The sequence below is a fragment of the Eptesicus fuscus genome, chromosome 17 (assembly GCF_027574615.1).
Source record: "Eptesicus fuscus isolate TK198812 chromosome 17, DD_ASM_mEF_20220401, whole genome shotgun sequence".
NCBI lineage: Eukaryota > Metazoa > Chordata > Mammalia > Chiroptera > Vespertilionidae > Eptesicus > Eptesicus fuscus.
The window spans coordinates 16,867,685-16,895,650 of NC_072489.1; the positions used below are offsets into that span (position 1 = coordinate 16,867,685).

At 38.3% G+C, this 27,966-nt stretch overlaps 1 protein-coding gene across 4 annotated transcripts; it reads left to right on the forward strand.

The window, feature by feature from the left end:
* The first annotated feature begins 31 nt into the window (after positions 1-31).
* On the forward strand, positions 32-27,578 carry ECD (ecdysoneless cell cycle regulator). 4 transcript variants are annotated; one of them, XM_054729203.1, is made up of 14 exons: positions 32-213; positions 1,414-1,662; positions 5,077-5,194; positions 7,270-7,357; positions 7,444-7,622; positions 8,877-9,069; positions 10,498-10,626; positions 12,719-12,847; positions 14,675-14,760; positions 22,098-22,204; positions 22,337-22,520; positions 23,888-23,955; positions 25,772-25,986; positions 27,294-27,578. In XM_054729203.1, the coding sequence occupies exons 2-14, from the start codon at positions 1,458-1,460 to the stop codon at positions 27,522-27,524; spliced, it is 1,932 nt and encodes a 643-aa protein (XP_054585178.1). In that variant the 5' UTR covers positions 32-213; positions 1,414-1,457; the 3' UTR covers positions 27,525-27,578. The 4 variants fall into 4 exon arrangements, with proteins under 4 accessions (XP_054585178.1, XP_054585175.1, XP_054585179.1 ...); XM_054729200.1 differs by having other exon boundaries at positions 1,445-1,662; XM_054729204.1 differs by lacking the exon at positions 32-213 and adding an exon at positions 239-412.
* The last annotated feature ends 388 nt before the right edge of the window (positions 27,579-27,966 follow it).

Genomic DNA, 27,966 nt, shown 5'->3' on the forward strand with positions numbered 1-27,966 from the left:
CCCGCCTAATGCTCCCGCCCAAGCGCAGCAGTGAGCACGCCGGGGGTTCCGGCGCTGAGCGGGCCTCTGGTTCCAGACGGATGTCTGGGCTGAACCTGGGGGCCAGGCGTTGGCGGCTGCTGGCTGTTCCCGGTTCCCGACCAGCTCACGCGGTGGGAGGGGCGGCTGAGGAAAGGTGCCGCCGCGGAGACGTGTCGGAGAGGCCCTAGAACCGTAAGAGGAATTGGCTTCATTTTGTCAGACGGAAGGAGGGAGCTTATCTGAGTAAAGAGCCAGAGACTGCAAGCCAGGCCCCTGCTGCCCGGTCGCTTCTCTTTTCTGTGCTCCCGGTTTTGTCACCTGTACAATGAGGGCTTAGATCGAGAGACCTCAAAGTCCCTTCTAGTTCTGACACGGAATTCTTCACAATCAGGTGTGCTTGGCATTAGGGGGTGGTTAGGTGGGTAGAATTCCTGTCTGTCCCTCTGGGTTGAAAGGCCAAATGATGATTTGGACAGCCTGTGATGAAAGGAAGTGTCTCCATCTCATCATATTAGTCCGATAGAAGGCCGAGTAGATACAGAAATCGGATCACGTGGGCCATCCAGGGCTGTGCCATTGTTTACAAAGCATCACCTGGCAGCAATAATAAACTACTTTTGTTTGTAATGGAAACTCTTAGAAGATATATATCGACCACCTCCACCTCCTGGTGTGACAGAGCTGTGCCCCGCCCCCACTCCCTCCCCCTCAAGACCTGAAAAGGGGGCAAATTTTGGACAGGTAGTTGTAGGGTCAAGAACCATGGGCAAATTGTTTTGGGATAAGACATGAATGTTTTGTAGTTTTTAATTCCCCTATGTCATATAGTGTTTATAAAAGAGAATGATCAAAATTCTTCAGAGTAAGGCAGATTGCTTTTAAGAGGGTTTAAATAATAAAAAGTTAAATTGGGGAAGGATTCTAGAGATGGTAGAGTAACAATTTAATTCTACAATTAAAGAAAAAGCCCCAGAAAGAGAGAGTACAGTGCCCAAAATGACACAATTAATTCAGTGGCAGAGCTGCGACTTTGGATAGTATTTAAACAGAAGATGTTAGTGCCGTGTTCTCAAAGTGTGTTTGTTACACACGCCACTGCAACTACAAGGGCAAATTTTTATTTTTATTTTGTTCTTACATAATTTGGGAATGTGATACTGGATTCCCATTCATTGTATTATATCACAAGTTCCTGTAACATAATTTTAAGTATAAAGAACATAATTTTAAGTACAAAACTGTCATTGAAAGAACATTAAATAAATGTTATTATATTTGGTAAATGATAAAGGCAAAAATCATGATGATGTATGTGGATAATTGAATTTTGTAAACAATGTTAATGGAATCCCCTAATTCAGGAAATGGTATATTGCTTCTACATTGTTCTAGATGGTTTATATTATTGAAACTTTAAATGTAGTTTTCAAAGAAGAATGGAGGAGAATATGAAGCTTGCTACAGTGGAAGATACTGTGGAGTACCGCCTGTTCCTGATTCCAGATGAACCAAGGGATGCAGAAAAACGCAGGGAGATTCTTCAAAAGTATATTGAGAGAATAATGACCCAGTTTGCACCTATGCTGGTCCATTATATCTGGCAGAATCAGCCTTTCAATCTCAAATACAAACCTGAGAAAGGTAAGGAAGTCTCTTTTACTTATTTTGATTTGATATGGTGGTGTTTAAGGTCATTCTGATAACAGTGATGTATAATAGCCCACAGTTTATTCAGTTTTGTGAGGAGATTTAGATTAGTGATGCTTGCCTATATTAAGGTAAGCCCTTAAAATTTTTTTTTCCATTCGTATTGATGAAAACATTCTAATAGTCACTACGTTAGGAACTAAGCAATATTATTAAACGTGGGGCTATTCTTTTAAACTTTACTTTTGTTATGCCACAATGTATCTAGGTACCTATACTAAATAGATTCAGGCATCTTTAGCTGTTACTCTGTATTTCTCACTGTTGATGGTGTGATTAGTAGGCTGCCTTGTTTTATATGGTTGTTTTGAGTAGTGATCTAAGAGTGGCTCTGCCTGGCTTATAAAGAGAAATGATTGGGCTTTATAACCATTATTTGCCACTTGGAAGCATTTTGAGATTTTTCATTGTCTTCCCTGTGTTGTTGGTTGTTGAGATCTGACCTCTAGAACCATGGATAGGTGACCAGGCTCTCCTTATACAGGGATTTGTGTGAGGTCTTGTTTCAGATCAGGAGCATGGCATCGTGTGAGGCCCTAAGTCTGGCTCTCAATTGGTTGTCAGATGTCTTCTCTAACGGTTAATTTTATTGAATTCCTATTCACTGAAATACAGGTGGTATTTATTGGCAAGAACACTTCACGTTAATGCAGCACATGCAAAACCAACTCTTTTTCTAGAAAATCATTTTTATCCAGTGTTTTCTCATCTTGCTTAATGGCTTTTCCATCTACCTAGTTATCCAAGTTAGTTAGTCATTCAAAATCATGCTCAATTCCTCATTTCACCATGTTCAGTCAGGGACTAAGTCCTAGTGTGAATACTTCTAAAATGTGACCCCTTCTCTACATCTGTTTGGCTACAGTATAGGCCTCTTCTTTTTATATATATATATATGTATTTATTGATTTCAGGAAGAAGGGAGAGAGAGAGATAGAAACATCAGTGCTGAGAGAGAATCATTGATCAGCTGCCTCCTGCACACCCCACACTGGGGATTGAGCCTGCAACCTGGGCATGTGTCCTTGGTTAGAATCGAACTGGGACCCTTCAGTCTGCAGGCCAACGCTCTGTCCACTGAGCCAAACCAGCTAGGGCTGTATAGGCCCTTTTTATCTCTTCATCTGGAAGATTATGATAGCCACTTAACTAACCTCTCCAGTTTAGGCATCTCCAGTTTCCTCATACTGTTAAATTTACTTTTCAAGAACACTAATTTGATCATGTCACTCGCCTGCCTAACATTTTAAACAGCTCCATGTTGCTTCTGGATGAAGTTCAAATTGAAGTTTAATGTATCAGATAGAGATAGACACCCTAATTGGAGTTTCTCTAGTTTAACAAATTTGGGAGGTCTGGGGTGAGGATAAGAAGAGTTGACTGGGGCCGGAACCGGTTTGGCTCAGTGGATAGAGCGTCGGCCTGCGGACTGAAAGGTCCCAGATTTGGTTCCGGTCAAGGGCATGTACCTTGGTTGCGGGCACATCCCCAGTAGGGGGTGTGCAGGAGGCAGCTGATCAATGTTTCTCTCTCATCGATGTTTCTGACTTTCTGTCCCTCTCCCTTCCTCTCTGTAAAAAATCAATAAAATATATTTTAAAAAAAAAGAAGAAGAAGAAGAAGAGTTGACTGGGCTCTTCTTCCCACCTGTTTTTTGCCATGACAGCTTTTGAGACACTCCATCATGCATTTGTTTGACCTCGTTCTGTTAATGTGGTATATTGCATTGATTGATTTTCATATGTTGAACCATCCTTGCACTTCAGGATTATATTCCACATGGTCCTGGTGTACAATCCTTTTAATTGTTACTGAATTCAGTTTGCTAGTATATTGATGAGGATTTCTGCATCAATATTCACCAGGGATTTTGATCTTAGTTTTCTTATATTGTCTTCTGTCTGGAATTAAAGTAATGCTGGCCTCATAAAATGAGTTTGGGTATTTGCTCCTCTCCAGTGTTTTGGTAAGTGTTTGAGGAGTGTTGATGTTAATTCTTTTTTATATGGTTGGCACAATTCTCCAGTGAAGTCATTTGGTCCTGGGCATCTTTTGTTGTTGGGAAATTTTGATTACTGATTCAATTTTCTTACAAGTTATATGTCTATTTAGGTTTTCTGTTTTTTCTTGAGCAGACTAGATAGATTGTGTGTTTCTAGGAATTTACCCATTTCTTCTAAGTTGTACAATTTGTTGATATACAATCATTCATAGTGTGCTCTTATGGTCCTTTTTATTTCTGTGAAATAGGTGATAACATCCCCTCTTTCATTTTTGAGTCTTCTCTCTTTTATCTTAGTTAATCTAACTAACATTTTGTCAATTTTGTTGATCTTTCTAACAAACCAACTCAGTTTATGTTGATTTTTTTCTATTATGTTTCTGTTCTCTATTTTATTTATCTCTGCTCTAATCTTCATTATTTCCTTCCTTCTGATAGCTTAGGATTTAGTTTGTTCTTTTCTAGTTCCTTAAGGTGTAAAGTTAAGTTGTTGATTTGAGGTCTTCTATAATTATAAACTTCTCTTTTAGCACTGCTTTCACCGTATCTCATAAGTTTTGGTATGTTGAGTTTTTGTTTTTATTTCCTCAAGATATTTTCTAATTTCTCTTATGATTTTTTCTTTGACCCATTGGTTGTTTAAGAGTATGTTGTTTATGCCCGGCCGGCATGGCTCAGGGGTTGAGCATCAACCTATGAACCAGGAGGTCACAGTTCAATTCCCAATCAGGGCACATGCCTGGGTTGCAGGCTGGATCCCCAGTGTAGGGCATGCAGGAGGCAGCTGATCTCTACAATCAATGATTCTCTACCATCATTGATGTTTCTATCTCTCTCTCTCTCTCTCTCCCCTCCTCTCTGAAATCAATAAAAAATATATTTTTTAAAAGAGTATGTTGTTTAATTTCTGCATATAATTGGATACTTGTTTACTAGTAAAAATTCTGTTCCATCCAAATCTAGCTACCTAATATTCGCAGAACCTCTGTGCCTTTGCACATACTATTCTGTCTTCCTGGAAAGCCTACTTCTTTCTGGTCATTCCTCTGATGAGCATAACTCAGATATCACATCCTTTATGTTCACATAGTCCTCAGTGCATACCTCTGTTTATCATCTTGTTTTGAGATGACTTGGTTGTCTATCATTGTTGGGGCCCTCAGCTCCTCAAGAATAGGCTTCTTGTATCTTGTTCAGATACACGGAGCTGGGGATTGCAACCTCAGATCCTAGTATAGTCTCCAGAGCACAACCAATGAATGTTTGTATAATTGAATGATTATTTGTATTTTTATTTGCACTGGCAAATTAATTTGGTTATATGATTACTTTTCTCTTGTTTTTAGGAGGTGTTCCTGCTCATATGTTTGGCATGACAAAGTTTGGGGATAACATTGAGGATGAATGGTTTATTGTTTATATAGTAAAGCAAATTACAAAGGAATTTCCAGAATTGGTAGCAAGGTATTATAGTTATTTTATTCTTATAAACTATGACATTTTTATTCATTTAGTAAATTTTTTTCTGTGGTCTGGTAGAAATTTTACAGATTTGCGGTGATTTTAAAAATGACTTGTGTGTTTCCTTCCTTTTCTTTTGTGACTTCCTTTTCTTGAGGAAGAATGAAAGTATCAATGGAGAGTTCACCTTCCAAAATACTTCAAACAAAACCCACTTGTTTTAGGTTTCCTTTTTTTTAAATTCTCATGAAAGAACAAATACACATGGTAAACAAAATTCAAACAATACAAAGGGTGTACTGCTTTGATTTCTCAGAAGTAATCATCATCCGATTTCTTGTAGATCTTTAAAAAATAATTCCATATACACATACACATCCCACGTATTTCACAGATATCTTTACCATGTCTTTGTCTATTAGACCATAGCCAAACATTTTTTTGAGAAGTTATATGTGTAAGAAATTCAGAGAGATATCAGTGAACAATTGTGTAGATAGCAAAGTAAATTCTAATTCAGTTTTAAAAAATGGAAACTGATAGTTCTCTGTAATGACTGAGTTCTACCAGCAGAGGACGTTTTACCCACTTACCGCTTGTCCTAGTTTCTTAGCCCTCAAATTCTGATCTTTTTTTTTATCCACCCAAACTCTTCCCCAGCAGAACAAAAAGAAAAACAACAAATTTGGAAAATTTATATAACATCGACATTTCAAACATACGTAAAAGTAGGAAAAATGAATTCATGTGTACCCATCACACAGCTTCAAAAATTATCAACTCATGGTTATTCTAGCTACTATATCCTTCCCCTACTTCCATATCACATAAGATTATTTTAAAGCAAATCTCCAATGCTATGCCATTTGGTCTTTAAATACTTAAGGAAGGAAGTCTAAGCGATACGAACTGTTATTTTAAACACTCCTGCCCTGGCTGGTATGGCTCAGTTGATTGGAGTGTCTTCTTATGCACCAAAAGGTGATGGGTTCAGTGCTGGTGGGAGGCAACCGATCATGCTTCTTTCTCTCTTTTTCCCTTCCTCTCTCTTTAAAATCAATGAAAAACGTGTCCTGGAGTGAGGATTTTAAAAAAATAAAATAAATAAATAAAAATAAACACTACTGTTATCACACCTACAAATAATTAGCAATAATTTCTTAATAAATTATAGCATTTTAAATGAACAAATAAAATATATTAGTTTCTGTCTTTACAAGTATAATAAGAAGGGGGCAATACCTTTTTTGAAAAAATGTTTTTATTGATTTCAGAGAGAGGAAGGGAGAGGAAGAGAGAGAGAAACATCAATCTGCTGCCTCCTGCACACCCCCTACTGGGGATCCAGCCTGCAACCCAGGCATGTGCTCTGACCAGGAATCAAACCAGTGACCTCCTGGTCATGGGAGACAACGCTCAACCAACTCAGCCACACCTGGGGCAGGGCCAATACCTTTTATGTGCAGATTCTGATATTTATATATTGATGGTTCATATATAAACACCAGGCCTATAAAAGCTCTTTAAATTGTAGGCATTTTAATATATTTTTATTTATTATAAAACATATATAAAATATTATATATTATAAAATATGTATAATACATATATCTCTCCCTTCCTCTCTAAAATCAATAAAAATATATTTTAAAAATAAAATAAAAGTAATGCAAATGAGGCAAAATAAAATGATCTTTCAGGGCCCAAATAATACCTCTTCTATAAAGAGTTAACTAGTCTTGGCTATATGTGATTTTTTTTCTTTTAAAACCCTATAGTACTTTGTATATTTTTTCATACTTTTGTCTACTGTTATTTATTTGTATACTTATTTTCTCTCCAACGCCCCCATACAATCTTATAGTCTTTTTCAGTGAAGCGTTCCATATTTAAAAAAGCAAACTTAGTATCTTAAACATTTGCTTTAACAATAGCAATCTACACACTGTGCATACCTAGATATTTACTAAGATGAGTGAAAAAGTGTATTAGAATAAACAAGTATATGAATAAAAAATGTTTAATTACTGGCAAATATGTGCTTTATGAATGCAAAAGTGGAATTTTTTTTGCAATAGGATTGAAGACAATGATGGTGAATTTTTGTTAATAGAAGCTGCTGACTATCTCCCTAAATGGTTGGATCCTGATAATAGTGCTAATAGGGTAAGTATACACAAATTTGGAAAACTTAGGGAGATAAAATCATGTTGCAGTGCCTAGTATGAAAACTAAAATGTAACATTTTGCAGGTGTTTTTCTACCATGGGGAATTGTGCATTATTCCTGCACCGAGGAAACCTGGAGCAGTATCCTGGTTACCGACTACACCCCCAACAATCCCACAAGCACTGAATATAATCTCAACACACCCAGAAAAAATTTTGGCTTCAGAATCTGTACGAGCTGCTGTGAATAGGCGTATCAGAGGGTAAAAAAATATATATATTTTCATTGCTGGTCAAGGAGCCTTATGCTTTAGGGCAGTTCAAATCTTATATTGAATGTAGAATTTCACCTAGATTAATAATAATTTTCATTCTGTCTTCATTCTTCATGAAATTGACTACCAAATTATACTTAAACTAGAGGCCCAGTGCACGAAATTCGTGCAAGGGTAGGGTCCCTAGGCCTGGCTAGTGATCAGGGCTGATCGTAAGGTGATGGGGGGGGGGGGGACCCCACTGGCACCCGCCTTGGCTGGCCTGGGGCCTGCGGTCTGGGGGCAGCTCCTGCATTGAGTGTCTGTCCCCTGGTGGTCAGTGCATATCATAGCGACTGGTCAATTTGCATATTGGGCTTTTATTATATAGGATAATTTAAAATCAAGAAATAATATATTTTTTTAATTCCCATTTAAAAGTGTTATAATCCAGTCCGAATATTTTTACATTACTTACCTTAGAAAGTATTATTTATATCCATAGATTAAAATTTTGAGGGCTTTAGAAATAAAAACTTAAGGGAGCAAATGTGCTCAGGTTTTTTCAGTGGTTCTTGGGTTATATGTGGAATTCTTTCATCTGTGTGGAACACTTTAGCTTCTATTCAGAAGAGAAAGCCTAGATCTAATAACAGTAATTCAACCATTCGAATTTCAGTACTTATTAAATATTTAGCACCACCAGGTCTTAACAATATTAAAAATTTCTTTTAGCCCTGGCCAGTGTGGGTCAGTTGGTTGGGCATCATCCTGTGTACCCATAGGTTGCCGGTTTGATTCTCAGTCAGGGCTCAATCCCCAGTAGAGGGCATGCAGGAGGCAGCTGATCCATGTTTCTCTCTGTCTCCCTCTCCCTTCCTCTCTCTAAAAATCAATTTTAAAATATTTTCAAATAAACCTCTTAGCTTTGTTTCAGTATATTTTGTACCATTTTCTAGAAGAATAAACTTTGATTTTATCCTTGTTCTAAAGTATAATAGAGTAAAAAAAAGTATAGTAGAGTTTTTGTTTTGTTTTTATTGAACCACCTTAGTCCTTTTTTAAAATATTCAATTTCCTCCCAATTTTTCTTTTCTCTTCTTTCCTGCAGTTTTTAGTATATATATATTTTTATCTTTAACTCTTTTGTCACTCTATCTCACAATTGATGAACCAAGATAAGATGTTAAAGAGAAATAAATGGTATAAAAATTCTAGATATTTACATATTATAAAGTTAAAGTAATTATGTTCTTGTCACAGATACCCAGAAAAAATTCAAGCCTCCCTCCATCGAGCTCACTGCTTCCTTCCAGCTGGCATTGTGGCAGTGCTAAAGCAGCGCCCCCGCCTGGTGGCCGCAGGAGTCCAGGCCTTTTACCTGCGGGACCCCATTGACCTGCGAGCCTGTCGTATTTTCAAGACATTCTTGCCTGAAACACGAATAATGACATCAGTAAGATATCACTCTTGATCATTTCGTTTGTCTCACTGAAGAGTTAAATGTTATTTTAATTGTTCACTCGAAAACGTTGGAAATACTCTGTTTCCTCATTGTAAGTTAATGTGCTTTTTTTCCCTTTTTTCTTTGCTCCCATCCATTGAAAGATTTCAAGAGACCTGACTCCCTATTTTATATCCCAGTGTTTCCTAGCTATTTTTGATCATATTGTCATAACATAAAACATTTCATTTCTTGCCTGACCAGTATGGTTCAGTGATTGAGTGTTGACCTATGAACCAGGAGGTCACGGTTTGATTCCTGTTCAGGGCATGTGCCTGGGTTGCAGGCTCAATCCCCAGTAGGGGCTGTGCAGGAGGCAGTCGATCAATGATTCTCTCTCATAATTGATGTTTCTCTCTCCCGCTCCCTTCCTCTCTGAAATCAGTAAAAATATATATTTTAAAAAACAAAACAAAAAAATTTTCATTTCTTTTAGAGAATCGAGAATTATTTTTTAGCTTTGGCCAGTGTGGCTCAGTTGGAGGGAGTGTCATCCCGTGCACCAAAAGGTGGTGGGTTCGATTCCCAGTCAGGGCATATACCTAGGTTGCAGGTTCTATCCCCAGTCAGGGTGTGTATGGGAGGCAACTGATTTATACTAATTAGGTGTTTCTCTCTCTAAAAAATTCACTTAGCCCGGCTGGTGTCGCTCAGTGGTTGAGCATTAACCTATGAATCAGGAGGTCATGGTTGGATTCCTGGTCAGGGCACGTGGTTGTGGGCTTGATCCCTGGTAGGAGGCGTGCAGGAAGCAGCCGATCAATGATTCCCTCTCATCATTGATGTTTCTATTTCTCTCTCCCTCTCCCTTCCTCTCTGAAATCAATAAAAATATATTTTTAAAAAATAATTTAAGCACTAACCAGTTTGGCTCAGTAGATAGAGCGTCAGCCTGCGGACTCAAGGGTCCCAGGTTCGATTCCGGTCAAGGGCATGTACCTTGGTTGCTGGCACATACCCAATAGGGAGTGTGCAGGAGGCGGCTGATCAATGTTTCTCTCTCATCGATGTTTCCAACTCTCTATCCCTCTCGCTTCTTCTCTGTAAAAAATCAATAAAATATATTAATAAATAAATAAATAAATAAATAATTTAAAAAAATAATTATTTTTATCTTCTACCCATCAAAATTGCCATATGATATAACTAATAAGAATTTCATTAGTGATAACTAAAAAGCAGACAGTGAGGGTAAATTTTATGGCATGTGAATTATATCTCAATAAAGCTACTACTATGAAATATTGGCAGTGAATAGGTGGGGTCTTTGCATTTCATAGGAATATGAAGCTCATAAATGAAGCTATTGTTATTAACTATGAAATAATATTCAAATTTTAATTTTAAGAAAAGACATGTCTTTTGTGTCTCAATGTCTAGGTCACCTTCACTAAATGTCTGTATGCACAGTTGATGCAACAAAGGTTTGTGCCAGACCGGCGGAGTGGATACAAACTGCCTCCTCCATCTCATCCCCAGTACCGAGCCCATGAATTGGGCATGAAGCTGGTAAAGTTGAACAGGAAAAATTTGCTTTCTTCCTATGTCTATAAGGGCTCTTAAGAGAATAATGGCACACAGCATATAAAGTTTAGAAATATATCCTATTTATGCAAAAATGTGGTAAAACATTTCAAATGAGAAGGGAAATGATGATAGGACAACTGTGAAGCCCTCTGAATATTAAAGTTGATTCCCTCACACCTGAACCAAAGTAAATTCCAGTTGGACCAAATATTTAATTGAAAAAATTGAAACCATAAAATTTGAAATTTTGATAATCTTTGTAGGAAAGGCTTCTAAGCATGACTTGAAGTCATAAGCTAGAAAAGATTGATAAATTTGATTATGTAAAAAGTAAACATTTCTGTGTATGAAAAAAAACCCCATATATAAAGTCAAAAGAAAGTAAACATGGAGAAAATATTGTATTTTCAATTTAAATGACAAAGCTGATTTCTCTAATATATAGTGTTCCTACAAGTTAATATGAAAAAATGCAAATCAATTAATAAGAAATGTTCAGAGATATAAAAAGATAGTCCAGAGAATAGGAAATACACAGATTTTTAATCTAAACATGAAATATGCTGACCCTTTCTCATATAATAAAATAAATGCCAATTAAACCTACAAAGTAGTATTTTCACCATTTGGTAAGTAACAAAGAGTTTGATAATACATACTGGATTTGTAAAAATATATAGAGAAAGAGATAGTACTATCAAACATTAATGGGTATATAAATTGATTCAGTGTCTTGGAACAAAATTTGTCAGTATCCTTCAACATTTAAAATGCACAAAGCCTTCTTCTCAGCATCTTCACTTCTAGAAATCTATCCTCCATATACTTTGCATGTTCACAAAGACATCGAAGATACTCATGAGAACATTGTTTGTAGTAGCAAAGATTGAGAACTACCTAAATGTCTATTAGAAGGGAAACAGATAAATTATGGTCTATTTATGAAATGAGGTGAAATAAACTTATGTGTGCTCATAGAAAATGATCTCCAAGGCATGTGACAAAATGAAAAAGCAGGTTTAGAGCAGTGTGTATGTTGCCCTTGAGTGACAAAAGGGATGGAGCAGGAGGATGTGCATACACAGGTACACCCTATCCGCTTAAGAGCATAGAGCACTTCTGAGGTGATGTACAACAGCCGCTTCCTCTGCAGTGACCAGGGAAGCTTCCTGTTTGAATTATTTTGCCATGTGCATTTATATTTTTTAATGAAATGATTCTTAAAATGAAGTGATTTTTCTCCCTTTACTATGTCTGAGACCATGATCAATTCATTGATAATTTCTGTTCGACAAGAAGCCTGCAAGCCTTTTTTTTTTTTTTTTAATATATTATATTGACTTTTCACAGAGAGGAAGAGAGAGGGATAAAGAGTTAGAAACATCGATGAGAGAGAAACATCGATCAGCTGCCCCCCGCACACCCCCCACTGGGGATGCGCCCGCAACCAAGGCACATGCCCTTGACCGGAATCGAACCTGGGACCCTTGAGTCTGCAGGCCGACGCTCCATCCACTGAGCCAAACCGGTTTCGGCAGCCTGCAAGCCTTTTTATAAGCAAACAAGAAATAAGTTTAAATTCTAGTTTAATCATCAGCAAGAAAAGAAATATCTCTGAGCCCTAACTGGTTTGGCTCAGTGGATGGAGCGTCGGCCTGCGGACTCAAGGGTCCCAGGTTCGATTCCGGGCAAGGGCATGTACCTTGGTTGCGGGCACATCCTCAGGAGGGGGTGTGCAGGAGGCAGCTGATCAATGTTTCTCTCTCATCAATGTTTCAAACTCTCTATCCCTCTTCCTTCCTCTCTGTAAGAAAATCAATAAAATATGTTAAAAAAAAAAAAAAGAAATCTCTTTGAAGAGAACAAGAATCTTGTTTTGTATTATTTGCATTCCCGCTATAATTTTTAGTAATCTATGGAGATTGAGAATCTTGGAAATAAAGTCAGATTTTTCATAAACTTTAAAAAGTGTTATAAATGTCCATATGTTCTTGTGTCCAGTCACCTAATTTTTGAACATGTCTAAAGGGAAAGAAAGTAACCTAATAATAAAAATATTATTTGTTCCATCTAGGCTCACGGATTTGAGATTCTGTGCTCCAAATGCAGCCCACATTTTTCTGACTCCAAGAAATGCCCTGTGACTACCTCACCACTCTGGGCTGGCTTCCTTGACAGTCTGAAGAAGAACAATTACTTTAAGGTAGGACTTGGCCATGCATTTTTAAATTGTACTGTTCACGGAAAATCAAGCCAGTGATTCAGAGTCCTATGGTCCAAGTTTAATATGGAACATAATTATAAGAGCTAGAATTTAAAGGAACCATTCTAATTCAGTGGTAATGAGGGGGTGTCTATGAATCATTGCCAGGATTAGAAAAATTAATAACATTTCTCTAAAGTGATAAAAATCATTATTTGTATCAGATGAATGATTGTCACAAATCTGTAAAGCAAACATTAAGAAATAGTAAAATTAGCAAAGATAAGGACTTAAAAAATTACAAAAAACAACTAGTAAATTTATTTTAAAACTAGAGGCCCAGTGCATGATTGAATCATGCATGTGTAGGGTCCCCTAAACGCTTTCGCTTTTCGCGGTGGAGCTGGGTGCCTGTCCGCTGGTGCACCAGGCCTTTCAGAAGCCTCAGTGGCCGCGGATCTGGCCGTTGGCGGGAGTCCTGCCCCCTGCGCCTCTCAACAGCAGGGTAGCCCCCCTCAGTGGCAGTGGATCCCTGCCTCTCAATGGCCGGATAGGCCACCCCGAGTCCCACCCCCCAGCCTCCCGCCGCCCAATTGTGGGCGTAGCGGAGTGATGGTAATTTACATGTTACTCTATTATTAGATAGGATATTCACTCTCACAGTAGTAGAGATATGCATATGAGCACAATAATAAAGACTGTTTTCATGTAGGTAAAAAGGATATGAGTGGTATTCAGTGTTGTTGAGAGTATAGTGAAATTAATACTCCTATACATTGCTGGTAACATTGTAAATTAATAGAATCTTAACTACAAAGTAATTTAGTAGTGTGTCCCAAGAACTAAAGAAAGATTAAAACTCAGAGCCTTCACTTTGAACAGTCTATTTTAAGGAAACATCAAAGCAATAGAAAAGTCCATACAAATATGATTATAAAGATTATATTTTTAAATTTTGTATTTATTTCAGAGAGGAAGGACGTGGGAGAGAGAGAGATAGAAACATCAATGATGAGAGAGAATCATTGATCATCTGCCTCTTGCACACCCCACAACCCAGGAATCGAACCGTGACCTCCTGGTTCATAGGTCAACACTCAACCACTGAGCCACACCAGCCGGGCTATAGTGTATTTTTAATGAGTGTAAAATATTAAGTATGAATGCCACGGTAAGCATGTGTGTGAAAAACAAATGATAGTTAAGGTGGGATTATACAGTTATTTTGGTTCTATTTGTACTTATAAATTACTGGTTAATCAATGATTTCTTAATAATTAATTAATAGAAAATGGTAGAAAACCTTCCAAATTGGGAAAAGACCCTTAACAGTGAAAATGATTAGGAACCATTACATCTCACCCAGTCCCTTATTTGAAGAAACCAGAGCCCCAACAGGTACATTAATGACAAGACAGGGACTAGGACTCAGGCCTCATGATTCCTGAGCAGTGGATCATGTTCTGCCTCCCTGAAAGTTGCTGGTAAGCAGGTCGTTTTAACCAGTTAACTGCCACGCATCCAAAATGGAAACCATTCCCACACGCCACGATATTTTGAATTTAATTTAAAAAATCAATTTGCAATGAATATTATAAAAATAAATATATTACAGTTTGGGTGTGCTTGAATATTTTCAGCTAAAAATTCTCATGAAAAATTATTTTAAAGTTGGTCAGGGCTGCCACTTAGGGAAAACATTTTTTTTTTAATAGACGCACGTGGCATATGGAAGGTCTGCCACCTGCTTCTACAGACGCTTATGGTGTACAGTGGGTCAATGACACTGTGTAAATAATGTTCTGACAGGTTATTATTATTTTTTAGGGACTGATAGAAGGTTCTTCCCAGTACCAGGAGAGACTAGAAATGGCAAAGAACTACTTCCAACTCTCAGTAAACCGGCCAGAAAGGTGAGCTTATCACTACTTAATCATGGCAGCAGAGAGGTCACTGCCAGAAGTTAACGAGTTACTTACTCTTAAGGACAGTTGCAGAAGTTGGAGTTTACATATTTAGATAGTTAATGGCAAGGATCATGATTACTGAAGGGGTTGGGGCTGGGAGAGAGGAGGTGTTGTGCATTTGATCCCTGGCACTGGTAGCTATTACCATCATCGTCGGATAATAGCTAACATGTATTCAGTACTTACAAAGCATAGGCCACTTTAAACCCATTTCATTCCCCCTTACAACCCTATGAAATAAATATGATTGTTCCCTATTTACAGCTGCGAAGCTGGGGCCAAGAGAGATTAAGTAATTTGCTTAAGGTCACACAGACCTAAGGTTCACACTCAGACAGGGTGGTATCCAGCCATGTGCTTAATTCCTGTGGGAGTTCTGGGCTGTGGTTAGCTATTTTAGGAAGGTCTAAAACACAGGATGAATCCCTGACTGATTTGGCTCAGTGGATAGAGCGTCAGCCCGTGGACTGAAGGGTCCCGGGTTCGATTCTGATCAAGGGCATGTACCTTGGTTGCAGGCTCTATCTCCAGTAGGGGGCATGCAGGAGGCAGCTGATGGGTATTTCTCATTGATATTTCTGACTCTCTGTCCTTTCCCTTCCTCTCTGTAAAAAAATCAATAAACATATATTCTTAAAAAATAAAATAGAGAATGGAGCAGGCACTCAGCTTCCAAATCAAAACTCAACATTTTTACTATTGGCAAAAAATTGCAGATAGCTTAAATGTCTAAAATTTCAATTATGTTGCAGGAGAGATCTTCATTCCCTCAATCAGGATAGTTTCTAAACAGTTTAAAACTGTTGCAGGAGAGATCTTCATTCCCTCAATCAGGATAGTTTCTAAACAGTTTAAAACCAACCTCACATCTCCCTCCAGACCTATTCTTGAATTTCCAATTTTTTCAATAGCTGAATTAATATCATAGACTACCTCCCACTGTCTTTAAAAAAAATTTTTTTAAATTGATTTCAGAGACAGGAAAGGAGAGGGAGAGAGATAGAAACATCAATGATGAGAGAGAATCATCAATCGGCTGCCGCCTGCATGCCACCTACTGGGGATTGAGCTGGCAACCCAAGCATGGGCCCTGACCGGGAATTGAACCGTTACCTCCCATTCATGGGTTGACGCTCAACCACAGAGCCACACTAGTCGGGCCCAACTCTCTCTCTCTCTCTTTTTTTAAAATATATATTTCTTTATTGATTTCAGAGAGGAAGGGAGAAGGAGAGAGAGATAGAAACATCAATGATGAGAGAGAATCATTGATCGGCTGCCTCCTGCACACCCCCCACCGGTGATCGAGCCCGCAACACAGGCATGTGCCCTTGACAGGAATCGAACCTGGGACCCTTCAGTCCGCAGGCCGACACTCTATCCACTGAGCCACGCCAGCCAGCCCACTCTCTTTTAATAGGACCCCCATTCTCCTATCACCCAGATCTCTGGGCTGTCCTTGAATCTGAGATCGCAGATCCTGTTAAACATCTTGTGTCTTGCATTCCTTTCTTCCTGCCCAGTTCCACTAATTACTTATTCCTTGAGCTATGACAATATCTATGTGTTTCTCAACCTCTAGTTACTTTCTCTTTCAATTCAACTATTAGAGCCAGGAGAATCTGTTTGAAATAAATCTCCTCTCCTAAAAAGTATTTGAGATTGTGATAGTGAAAAATTACACACAATCTAAGTGTCTATCAATAGTAGATACATGAATTACAATGTCTTTATTTAGAGATTAGCTAAATATACATAAATCTACTTTAGAATTTCACAGTCTCGGCACTGTTTACATTTTGGACCTGATAATTCTTTGTTGTGGGTGACTCCCCGGTGCATCATAGGATGCTTAGCAGCATCCCTGGCCTCTACCCAGTAAATGCCAATCGGATTCCCTCCACCCCCAGCTGTGGCAACCAAAAGTGTCACCACACATTGTCAAATGTCCCCTGGGGGACAAAATTGTCCCCCGTTGAAAACCACATGTATATCCATTTATTCAACAAGTAAATTTGGATATCTCCTATGTGCTAGACCCTGTTCCGGACACTGGGGATCCAAGTAAACCCAAAGTCTGCCTGCCCTTATAGAACTTACATACTAGTGTGGTAGAAAGATGGTAAGCCACTACATGATATTAGATGGTGATAAGTGCTTTGAAGAAAAAGCTTTCTATGGGAGAGAGAAATGGGCTGCTATTTTAGCTAGATTGGTTAAGGAGGCGCTTCCAATGAGAAGAGACCTGAGCGAAGTGAGGGAATGAGGCATATAGGTATTTGTGGGAATAATGTTCCAGGTAAAGAGAACAAACAGCAAATACAACAGAGAAATACCCCCACAAACACACACAGGGGCCCAGAATGATACTTGTTAGAGTAGAGAGTTGATTGGAATCGGTGGTGCTAAGTCATCACAGGAAACATTAGCTTTATACACTGAGTGGCCAGATTATTATGATCTCTGAATATATAATAATCTGGCCACTCAGTGTGTGTATGTGTGTGTGTGTGTGTGTGTGTGTGTATGTATGTATGTATTAGAGGCCCGGTGCATGAATTTGTGCATGGGTGGGGTCCAGCTAACCTGGCCATGGGGGTTGGCCGGCCTGCCTGCTGGTCAAACTCCTGGTCGAGGGGACAATTTGCATATTAGCCTTTTATTATATAGGATATATACTGAGTGGCCAGATTATTAAGCGTTCAGAGATCATAATAATCTGGCCACTCAGTGTATATGTTTTAATAGATAAAAGCATGGCTCTGTGCACTGAACAGTTGTAAGTTCAAGTCCCAGTCAGGGCACATACCCATATTGCAGGTTTGATCCCCATTTGGGGTGTGCACAGGAGGCAGCCGATCAATGTTTCTCTTTTTCCCTCTCCCTTCCTCTCTCTCTAAAAATTAATAAAGACATTTTTTTAAAAAAGTACATATACATGTTACTAGTTTGATTTTTTCAATGTTAAATATATAAATGTAATCATGTATTTAGAAGTAAATATAACAATATTATAATTCTAGGTCGTAGGAATATGGACATTTGTTATGTTATCTTTTGTACTAGTTTGTATTGTTCAAATCTCTTAAACTAAAAGTAAAAATAGCAAAGAAGTCATCATTGATCACCCGCTGCTTATTTCATTGTGCCCAAACTTCTTTTTTTCGCCACAATATATATATATATATTTTTTTTTAAAAAATATATATATATTTTATTGATTTTTTACAGAGAGGAAGAGAGAGGGATAGAGAGTTAGAAACATCGATGAGAGAGAAACATCGATCACCTGCCTCTTGCACACCCCCTACTGGGGATGTGCCCGCAACCAGGGTACATGCCCTTGACCGGAATCGAACCTGGGACCCTTGAGTCCTCAGGCCGACGCTCTATCCACTGAGCCAAACCGGTTTCGGCCCAAATATATTTTATTGATTTTTTACAGAGAGGAAGGAAGAGGGATAGAGAGTTAGAAACATCGATGAGAGAGAAACATCGATTCACCTGCCTCCTGCACAATCCCTACTGGGATGTAGCCATAACCAAGGTACATGCCCTTGACCGGAATCGAACCTGGGACTCTTCAGTCTGCAGGCCGACACTCTATCCACTGAGCCAAACCGGTTAGGGCGCGCCCAAACTTCTTATCCTTTTTAGGCTCTCTGTGCTCTCATCCTAGTCCATCCATCTGTTCAGCCTCGTCTTCCTCACGTAAGCCAAACCAAATGCCACTTGCTCTCCGAACATATTCCTCACTTCTCTGTCTCTATACAAATGCTCGTTTTTTCTCTTGCCTAAAGCTTCTCTGACCTGTCTTACCTGTCAAAATCCTCCCCATTCTTAAAGGCCCAACTCAATTACTTCCATTCTCTTACTTTTTTTTTTCCAGCTTCTCTGCTTTCATCTCCGTGAATGAGTTTCCCTAGCATGTGGTATTCCTGTATGATTTTATATTTTATCATTTATAATAATTATTGTATATTTTTTCCTTCCCTAGTCATATTCACCTAATATGGAGTAGGGACAACATTTTTATCACCAATGTGATTTAGCAAGGCATGCAAATATTTATCAAATGAAAGCAAGTTCATTATATAACTTGATTTGTTCCTTTCTGAATAGTTCAGACAGTGTTCTGTCAATTTATATAACAAGTCACATCACCGTCATAAAATAGCTCACTCATGTAAACAATCTCAGTGCATATTTCCTCATCAGTTTATAGTAGGAGGAGCACAAAATAGTGTCAGAAGGCTTGATTTCAAGCCACTTTCAGCCGTCGCCAACCTTTTGGACCTCACGGACCACCAACTGGTATCAAACTATACTATAAGGCCATAATAATCAAAACAGCATGGGTGAAAAAGGCGAAAGGATTAAACAACAAAAAGACCTCACATACACACACACAAAAAAAACATGCAACAACAAAACTCACAGACAAAGACAACAGTATGGCGATTACCAGAGGAAAAGGTGACTGCTGAAATGACCTCCCATAAGTTATAGAACTCACTGGACTCTGATTTTTCTCATCTTTAAAATAGGATAGTAATTAGAGGACTGAATAAGAAAATGTATTTTTTAAGTACTAATCTAGCATATAATACATGTTAGATTACTTTTTGTTCATACTTCCCGCTGGGTTTTCTTTTCCTCATATATAATATAAATACAAACTGAAAGAGTTGTTATACTAGATCAGCAGGTTCATATGGGACTCTGTTTTTAATTTTTGAGGAACCTCCGTACTGTATTCTGTAGTGGCTATACCAATTTACATTCCCACCGAATGTGCACAAGGGTTCCCTCTTCTCCACGTTCTCGCCACACTTGTTACGTCTTGTCTTTTTTTTTTTTTTTTTTTTTATAATATGTTTTTATTGATTTCAGAGAGGAAGGAAGAGGGAGAGAGAGATAGAAACATCCATGATGAGAGAGAATCATGGATCAGCTGCCTCCTGCAAGTCCCCCACTGGGGATCGAGCCCACAACCCAGGCATGTGCCCTTGACCAGAATCGAACCTGGGACCCTTCAGTTCGCAGGCCGACGCTCTATCCGCTGAGCCAAACCGGCTAGTGCACGTCTTGTCTTTTTGATAATAGCCATTCTAAAAGTTATGCAGTAATATCTTATTGTGGTTTTAATTTCCATTTCTCTGATGATTAGTGATGTTAAGCACCTTTTCATGTACCTGTTAGCCATTTGTACTAGTATATCTTCTTTGGAAAATATCTATTCAGCTCCTCTGCCCATTTATAAACATTTTTAATTGAATTTATTTGAGTGACATTGGTTAATAAAAATAAATAGTTTTCAGGGGTACAATTCTATGATACATCATCTGTATGTTGTATTGTGTGTTCAAGCCCCAAGTCAAGTCTCCTTCCATCACCATTTATCCCCCCTTTACCCTCTTCTGCCTCCCCCACCACCCTTTTCCTCTGGTAATCTGTTGTCTATGTCTGTGAGTTTTGTTGTTGCATGTTTTTTTTGTGTGTGTGTGTATGTGAGGTCTTTTTGTTGTTTAATCCTTTCGCCTTTTTCACCCATGCTGTTTTGATTATTATGGCCTTATAGTATAGTTTGATATCAGGTAGCATGATTCCCCTGACTTTGTTCTTCTTTCTCAAGATTCCTGTGGCTATTCGGGTTCTTTTATGGTTCCATATAAATTTTTGGAATATTTGTTCTAGTTCTGTAAAATACACTTGCTAGGAATTGTGTTGAATCTGTAGATTGCTTTGGGTAGTATGAACATTTTATATTTGCTTCCACTTATTTGTAGCTTCTTCAGTTTCTTTTTCAGTGTCTTATAATTTTCCAAGTACAGGTCTTTTACATTCTTGGTTAAATTATACCTAGGTATTTTTTCTTTTTTTGATGCAATTGTAAATGGGATTGTTCTCTTAGTTTCTCTTTCTGATACTTCATTATTGGTGAATAAAAATGCAACTGATTTCTAGATATTAATTTAGTATCCTGCTACTTTACTGAATTCATTGATCAGTTCTAGTAGTAGTTTTTTGGTGGAATATTTAGGTTTCTCTATAATCATGTCATCTGCAAATAGCGACAGTTTTATTTATTTCTTTTTACCTTTGCCCATTTTTTATTTTTATTTCTTTAAATTTATCTTTATTGTTGCAAGTGTTACAGGTGTCCCCTATCCTCTCCCCATTTTAAAATTAGGTTATTTGGTTTTTTTGCTTTTGAGTTGTATGAATTCTGTATATATCTTGGTTGTTAACCCCTTATCAGATACATGTTTTACAAGTATATTCTCCCATTTAGCAGGTTGCCTTTTCATTTTGTTGATGGTTTTCTTTGCTATATAAAGCAGTTTTTCTTTGAGCTTTTTTATATTTTAGAGTTCTTGGTAAATTTTATTTGAGAAAAGGAGGTCTGTATCTTTTTTGTTAATCCTCATGGGAAGATATTTTTCCATTGATTTTTAGAGAGAGTGGAAGAGAGAGGGAAAGAGAGAGAGAAACATTGATGTGTGAGAGAAACACATCTTTTGGTTGCCTCCTGCATGTGCCCTGATCAGGGCCTGGGACAGGGAGGAGCCTGCAACCAACATACGTGCCCTTGATTGGAATCGAACCTGGAACCCTTTAGTCTGCAGGCCGATGCTCTATCCACTGAGCAAAAATGGCTAGGGTGGGGTCTGTATTTTAAAAGCAAATTAGACTAGGTAATTCCTTTCAACTTTAAAATGCTATGTTTTTGTGATTATTATTCTGAGCGAGTGCTCTTATAAAAATAAAAACTAGAGGCCTGGTGCACGAATTTGTGCACCAGTGGGGTCCCTCAGCTTGGCCTGTGGGATCAGGCCGAAACCAGCTCTCAGACATCCCCTGGGGGATCCTGGATTACGAGAGGGCGCAGGCCAGGCCGAGGGACCCCACCACTGCACGATTGGGGCTGAGGAGAGATGCAGGAGGTTGGCCAGCTGGGGAGGGGCTGTGGGAGGGCTCCAGGGCGTGTCTGGCCCGTCTTGCTCAGTCCCAATCGGCTGGTCCCCAGCAGCAAGCTAACCTACTGGTCAGAGCAGCTGCCTCCTGGTGGTCAGTGCATGTCATAGCGACTGGTTGACTGCTTAACTATCTGCCCCCTGGTGGTCAGTGTACATCATAGCGAGTGGTTGAGTGACCTTAGCATATCATTAGCATATTACACTTTGATTGATTGAACAGCCGACCGGTCGACCGGACACTTAGCATATTAGGCTTTTATTATATAGGATACTAGTCTTTTTTTCTTTTTTCTTTTTTTATAGCTCTCTTGCTATGAGCCCTGGTGAAGAAATCTTAACCTTATTACAGACATTACCATTTGATATTGAAGAGCTTAAGAAAGAAGAAGCTAATCTTCCTCCAGAAGATGGTAAGTGATGGGCCAGGAGAGAGCAGATGGGTTAGAAAAAATTAAAACATTCCACTAATTCTCATAGGGTCCTTCCCCAAGAGAACCTTTAATGTGAATGTGGTATGGCAGTATCACGCTTTCTCCTTTCAGATGACCAGTGGTTAGATCTCTCACCAGATCAGTTGGACCAGCTACTGCAAGAAGCTGCTGGCAAAAAAGAGCCAGAAGAGCCCATTTCCAAGGAGAAGGAGCACTATGACTTAACTCAAGTCTCAAAGAGCATGAAAGCTTTCATATCCAAAGTCTCCACGCACAAAGGAGCAGAGCTGCCTCGGTAATTTGTGTTAAAGTATATACCTTTATATAGTCATAACCAAGATGTTGAAGTCATCCCTCACTGCCAAGTGCACACTTTCTTTTTTAAAGTAAATGATTTGTAATGCTTTGTTTCCCTGTTTTGGTATCTAGTAGCATAACTTATTTATCTGGAGTCAGAGTTCTAGTAATCTTATCCTTTGCAATCAATCCTTGAAGTAAGCTAGAGAGACCACTCAACATATCTAAAAGCCACCATCTCAGAGCTGTTAGGGCCACTGTGCACTTTACCCTTCAACCTTTACTCAGAACCTTATGGGCTCTTCACATCTAGCTCTCAGCAAGCTCAGACTTCTCATCTCCCACCTGCAAGCATATTGGAGGCTTCAAACTCAAAAGAGTGGGAAGAAATAATAGAAGGATTGGGAAGTTATATTTGGCAAGTAATAGGAAAAAAAAGGTAGATGGAATTGTTACTTGCACAGCAAAAATATCTTTATCAATGTTGATGCTGTGGAGCTCATGATATGATTACAATTTATGTTCAATATTCTCTCTTCAAAACAGTAGGGGTAAAGGAAAGTTTGTTCTTAATAATTTTTAAAGATTTGGTTCTTAAAGAGAACCTTTTTCAGCTATATCTTGTGGGAGTTTGAAAAGGGTGGGTAGATCCTTAAATGAACTTAAGTTAAATGTGCATAAACACAGTGCAATTTTTACTTTGATTTCATCAGTATTTCCCATTTCTGTTGCCCTGCAAGACCAGGAAGTATAAGGATTTTTACATTTAAACTCCCGCCCAGCTGGTGTAGCTCAGCTGGTGTAGAGCATCAGCCCAGGCACCAGAAGATTTCTGGTTTGACTCCTGGTCAGCGCACAGGCCCAGTTGTGGGCTCAGTCCCCAGTAGGAGAGGTGCAGGAGGCAGCCGATCAATGATTTCCTCTCGTCATTGATTTTTCTATCTCTCTCCCCTCTCCCTTCCTCTCTGAAATCAATAAAAAATATATATTTAAAAAAATATATATTTTAGCCCTGGCTGTTTTGGCTCAGTGGCTAGAGTGTCGGCCTGCAGACTGAAGGGTCCCGGGTTTGATTCCGGTTGGGGGCACATGCCTGGGTTGCAGGCCCAGTCCCGGACCTGTAGGAGGTAGCCAATGTGATTCTCTCTCATCATTGATATTTCTATTTTCTCTCTCTCTCCTGATTCTCTATCATCGTTGATGTTTCTATCTCTCTCTCCCCTCTCCCTTCTTCTCTGAAATCAAAAAATATATTTAAATATATATTTTTTAAATAAATAAAATTTAAACTACCAGTTTTCCTTGTTGCACCTCTTTTGGAGAGTTATGTTCTAGATAAATTGTTTTCTTCTTTTAATTTTGCAGAGACCCTTCTGAAACTCCAATCACTTTTGATGCAGATTCTTTTCTTAATTACTTTGATAAGATTTTAGGTAAGTTACAGTGTGATGTTTGTTTTCATTTTGAAACTGTAAGTAGTATGGGTGGGCAGTGGAGCATTAGATCTCTCAGAAGACAAAACAATGCTTTCTCTTCATAATTTTGAGTTGCTTTCAACAATGAATTCCTGCCGTCTTGAATGATTCTGCAGAGGATGTTTAGCTCAGTGCTTAACATAGTAGTTGCTTATTAAATTACTAGAGGCCCGATGCACGATATTCATGCAAGGGGCTTGGCCCATCACCCGGCTGCCTCGCAGCCCCACCCACTGGTCGTTCAGGAAGGTCGTTCCGCCTTCTGGTCTAATTAGCATATCAGCTCTTTATTATATAGGATTTATTGAATGAGTGAATGCTGTGTGTTAGAATTTACCTTAGCTTCCATATTATATTATTTTTTCTCTTATAATTACTGCACTTACACACTAATAATAGATCAAGAGCCCAATAAGAGAAATCAACAATGGATATAAAAAGGCATAGCCTTGAAGAAGAAATATAGTTAATAAATATTTGAAAATAGTTAACTGTTTCTAGTGTGCAAGTAAATACACAGTAAAAATAAGAGGTTATTTTTTTTGCCCATCATATTGGCAAAAATTTAAAAGAATGATGATAACCATTTTTCTCAGGGGTTAGAGAAATGAGCACTGTTCAAAAGTGGGGGAGGGGAGTGTCAGTCATCTTTTCTCAGGGCAGTTTGGTACTCTAGAACGTTTATAACCTTTGACTTAGCAATTTCGATTCCAGGAATTTACTCTGTGAAAAAGATATATGTGCTAAGATGATGATTGCAACATTGTAGTAGCAGAAAAATTGGAATATCCTAAATGTCTATCAATAGGGAAATGGTTAAATAAATTATAGTACAGTTGACTCTTGAACAACATGGGACTAAACCATATGGGTCCACTTACATGTAAATACTGTAAATGTATTTTCTCAGCCTTATGATTTTCTTAACACTCTTTTCTCTAGCTTACTTTATTATAAGAATATAGTATATAATACATATAACATACAAAATATATGTTAATCAACTGTGCATGTTATCAGTAAGGCTTCTGGTCAACAGAAGGCTATTAGTAATGTTTTTGGGAAGTCAAAAGTTTTATGCATTGTTCAAGGGTCAACTGTATACCCTATTATGAAATATTTAATATTGAGGACAGAGCTGCATGGATGAAGGTCTGGATATCCACCAATCTGTTAGAAGATGCCTAACTCAAGGAAGAGAGTGAAATGTGAGGCAGTAATTCTGAGCATCCCATCTGCATGCCCCTAGCCTGCCAAGACAGTAATTCTGTATGGCTTGAATGTTCACATCAAAATGTATTTATGCAGCCAAGCTGGTGTAGTTCATTGGTTGAGTAAGCATTGACCTGTGAACCAAGAGGTCACAGTTCAATTCCTGGTCAGAGCACATGCCTGGGTTGTGGGCTCGATCCCCAGTAGAGGGCATGCAAGAGGCAGCTGATCAATGATTCTCTCTTATTGATGTTTCTTTCTCTCTTCTTTCCTCTCTGAAATTAATAAAAATATATTTTTTAAAAATCTATTCATGCATATCATAGCTTTAAAATTTTATAGTGAACTAATTCACTTAAAAAAAAGAGTTGAATCTTTCAGTTCAGCTTGTGTACTTTTCTGCAAATACCTGCCAGCAGTACCATTTTCTGGAACTGATTTTTGTGAATGAGTTTGCCTGTGTATATTGGTTCTTTTCTGCAAATAATATTCTAAGTCTTTTGAAAGGTGTAATCACTCAAAAAATTTTTTACCAAGTGGCATTTTCTATGTTGGGGTGTAGGACCAAGGCCTCCTGAATCGGACTCCGATGACCAGGATGAGGAAGACTTTGAAAGTTTAGAAAGTGATGATGACTTGGATTTTGAAACACAGGAGCCTGGGGAAGAAGCATCTGTAAAAGGAACACTTGATGATCTCAAGTCATACATGGCCCAGATGGACCGGGAACTGGCACATACCAGCATTGGCAAAAGTTTCACCACCCAGAAGCAAACGGTATGTGTGTGTTTAACTTCTTTCCCTTTCTGAGTCTATTACAAAGGATAGCTAAAAACGTATTTTATCTTGTGGTTTTTTCTTGTTTGTGATTTTTTTATTTGAAATAAATAAGAATACTAATTTTTCCTAACTCTGGTTGGATGATGGATTATTAACTTTATTTTCCTAAAACAAGCTTAATTATATTACTCTGTTATCTATCAGGATTTGAAATAATGTCATGTGATGTGTTGAAATTAGTATGTGATACTACGACTAAGAGCTTACATTGATTTTTTTTTTAAAAGGAGAAATGTCTCTAAAAATCCAAATATTTTTCAAGTCTTAATAGTATTTGATTTGTAAGTTTCCCTAATTTAGAGCCAAATGTAGAATTCATCTCCCATTCGTGTTTTGATCCTACTGATTATACCAGCACTGTCTAACACTAGACAAAGAGGCATCTCATGGATAAGTGTTTGAAATCCATCTCTGCCATCCACTGTGACTATCCATTAACAAATAATCCTCATGTCATAGAACCAAATGAGACAACAGTAAAACCCATAATGGACCTTAATTAATGTTATTCCCTTGCTTTGATCATCTAAACCACATTTAAAATTATAGCCACTTTTAATATTGCCAAAACCTAATAGAAACCGTACATTAGATTTATCTAAAGCAGTGTTTCTTAAGTGGTAGTGTGAATATGAGCCACCTAACCATATTAAAATATAGATTCTGGTTAAGTATGTCTGAGGTGTGGCCTCAGATTTTATGTCCTAACAAGCGCTGAAGCGGTGCACAAGGACCACTTTGAGTAGGTCAAGTTGCATCTTTCAAATCCTTCCTCCAACCTGTGAAATCAGAGGCTCTAGTAACTGTTCAGAGTCTCTGTGGTTCAGCTCCAAAAAGCGTCAGGTTTATACTTTGCTTTTTCATGGGAAAAAGAAAGGAAAATTTAGTTTCTTTTACTTAGAAAAAAATTTAGATTATTTTAAAAAATGTTTTTGTTTATTTTTTAAAAACTGTTAGGCACCGTATAAATGTATGTCTTTACCCTGGCTATCTCCCTTAGGCTTTTTCAAAATAGGGAAGAAAGTCATTCAATTTGTAGAAACTTTTACTCGAAAGAAGTGTATTATAATCTTTGGAACGAAATTTTAATATATGTGTTAAATTACATAGTTTATTAGACTTCGTTTTTACTTTCTATTAAGAATAATTTGGAATTCAATTTTACATCATTGGTTAGCTTTGCATTGTAACTACCACAACCTATTGACATATTATCCCATGATTTTCTTTCTCTCCATGAAAAGGAATCTGTAGCCCAGACTACCAATAGCAATTCAGATGAGGAAGATTCTGGTGCAGCAGAATCTGTGATGACACCGGTGGATGTAGACCTAAACCTGGTGTCAAACATACTGGAATCGTATAGTTCCCAAGCCGGACTGGCCGGACCTGCTTCCAACCTCTTACAAAGCATGGGAGTGCAGCTGCCCGACAACGCCGATCCCAGACCCACAAGTAAGCCAGCGAAAGACTGACCAGCACATCTAGCCTGTCGTTTCTCTTTTTAAATAAATATTGAACCTGAGTGTGCTCCTTTCTAGTTCAGAGTACTCATTTAGTAAAAAATATTTCTTCAGCCCTAACCGCTTTGGCTCAGTGGATAGAGCGTCAGCCCCCGAACTGAAGAGTCTCTGGTTTGATTCCGGTCAAGGGCATATACCTTGGTTGCGGGCACATCCCCAATAGGGGGCGTGCAGGAGGCAGCTGATCGATGTTTCTCTCGCATTGATATTTCTGATTCTCTATCCCTCTCCCTTCCTCTCTATAAAATTAAAAAAAAAATAATTTAAAAAAAATGTATATTTAAAAAAATATTTCTTCATTACAAGTTTCACAGGTTGACTTCTCAAATGTTGCCCTCTCTGCCAGGGTCTTTGTGATCTCCAAGAGGCTGCACAGGTTTTGAAGTCAGAAGAA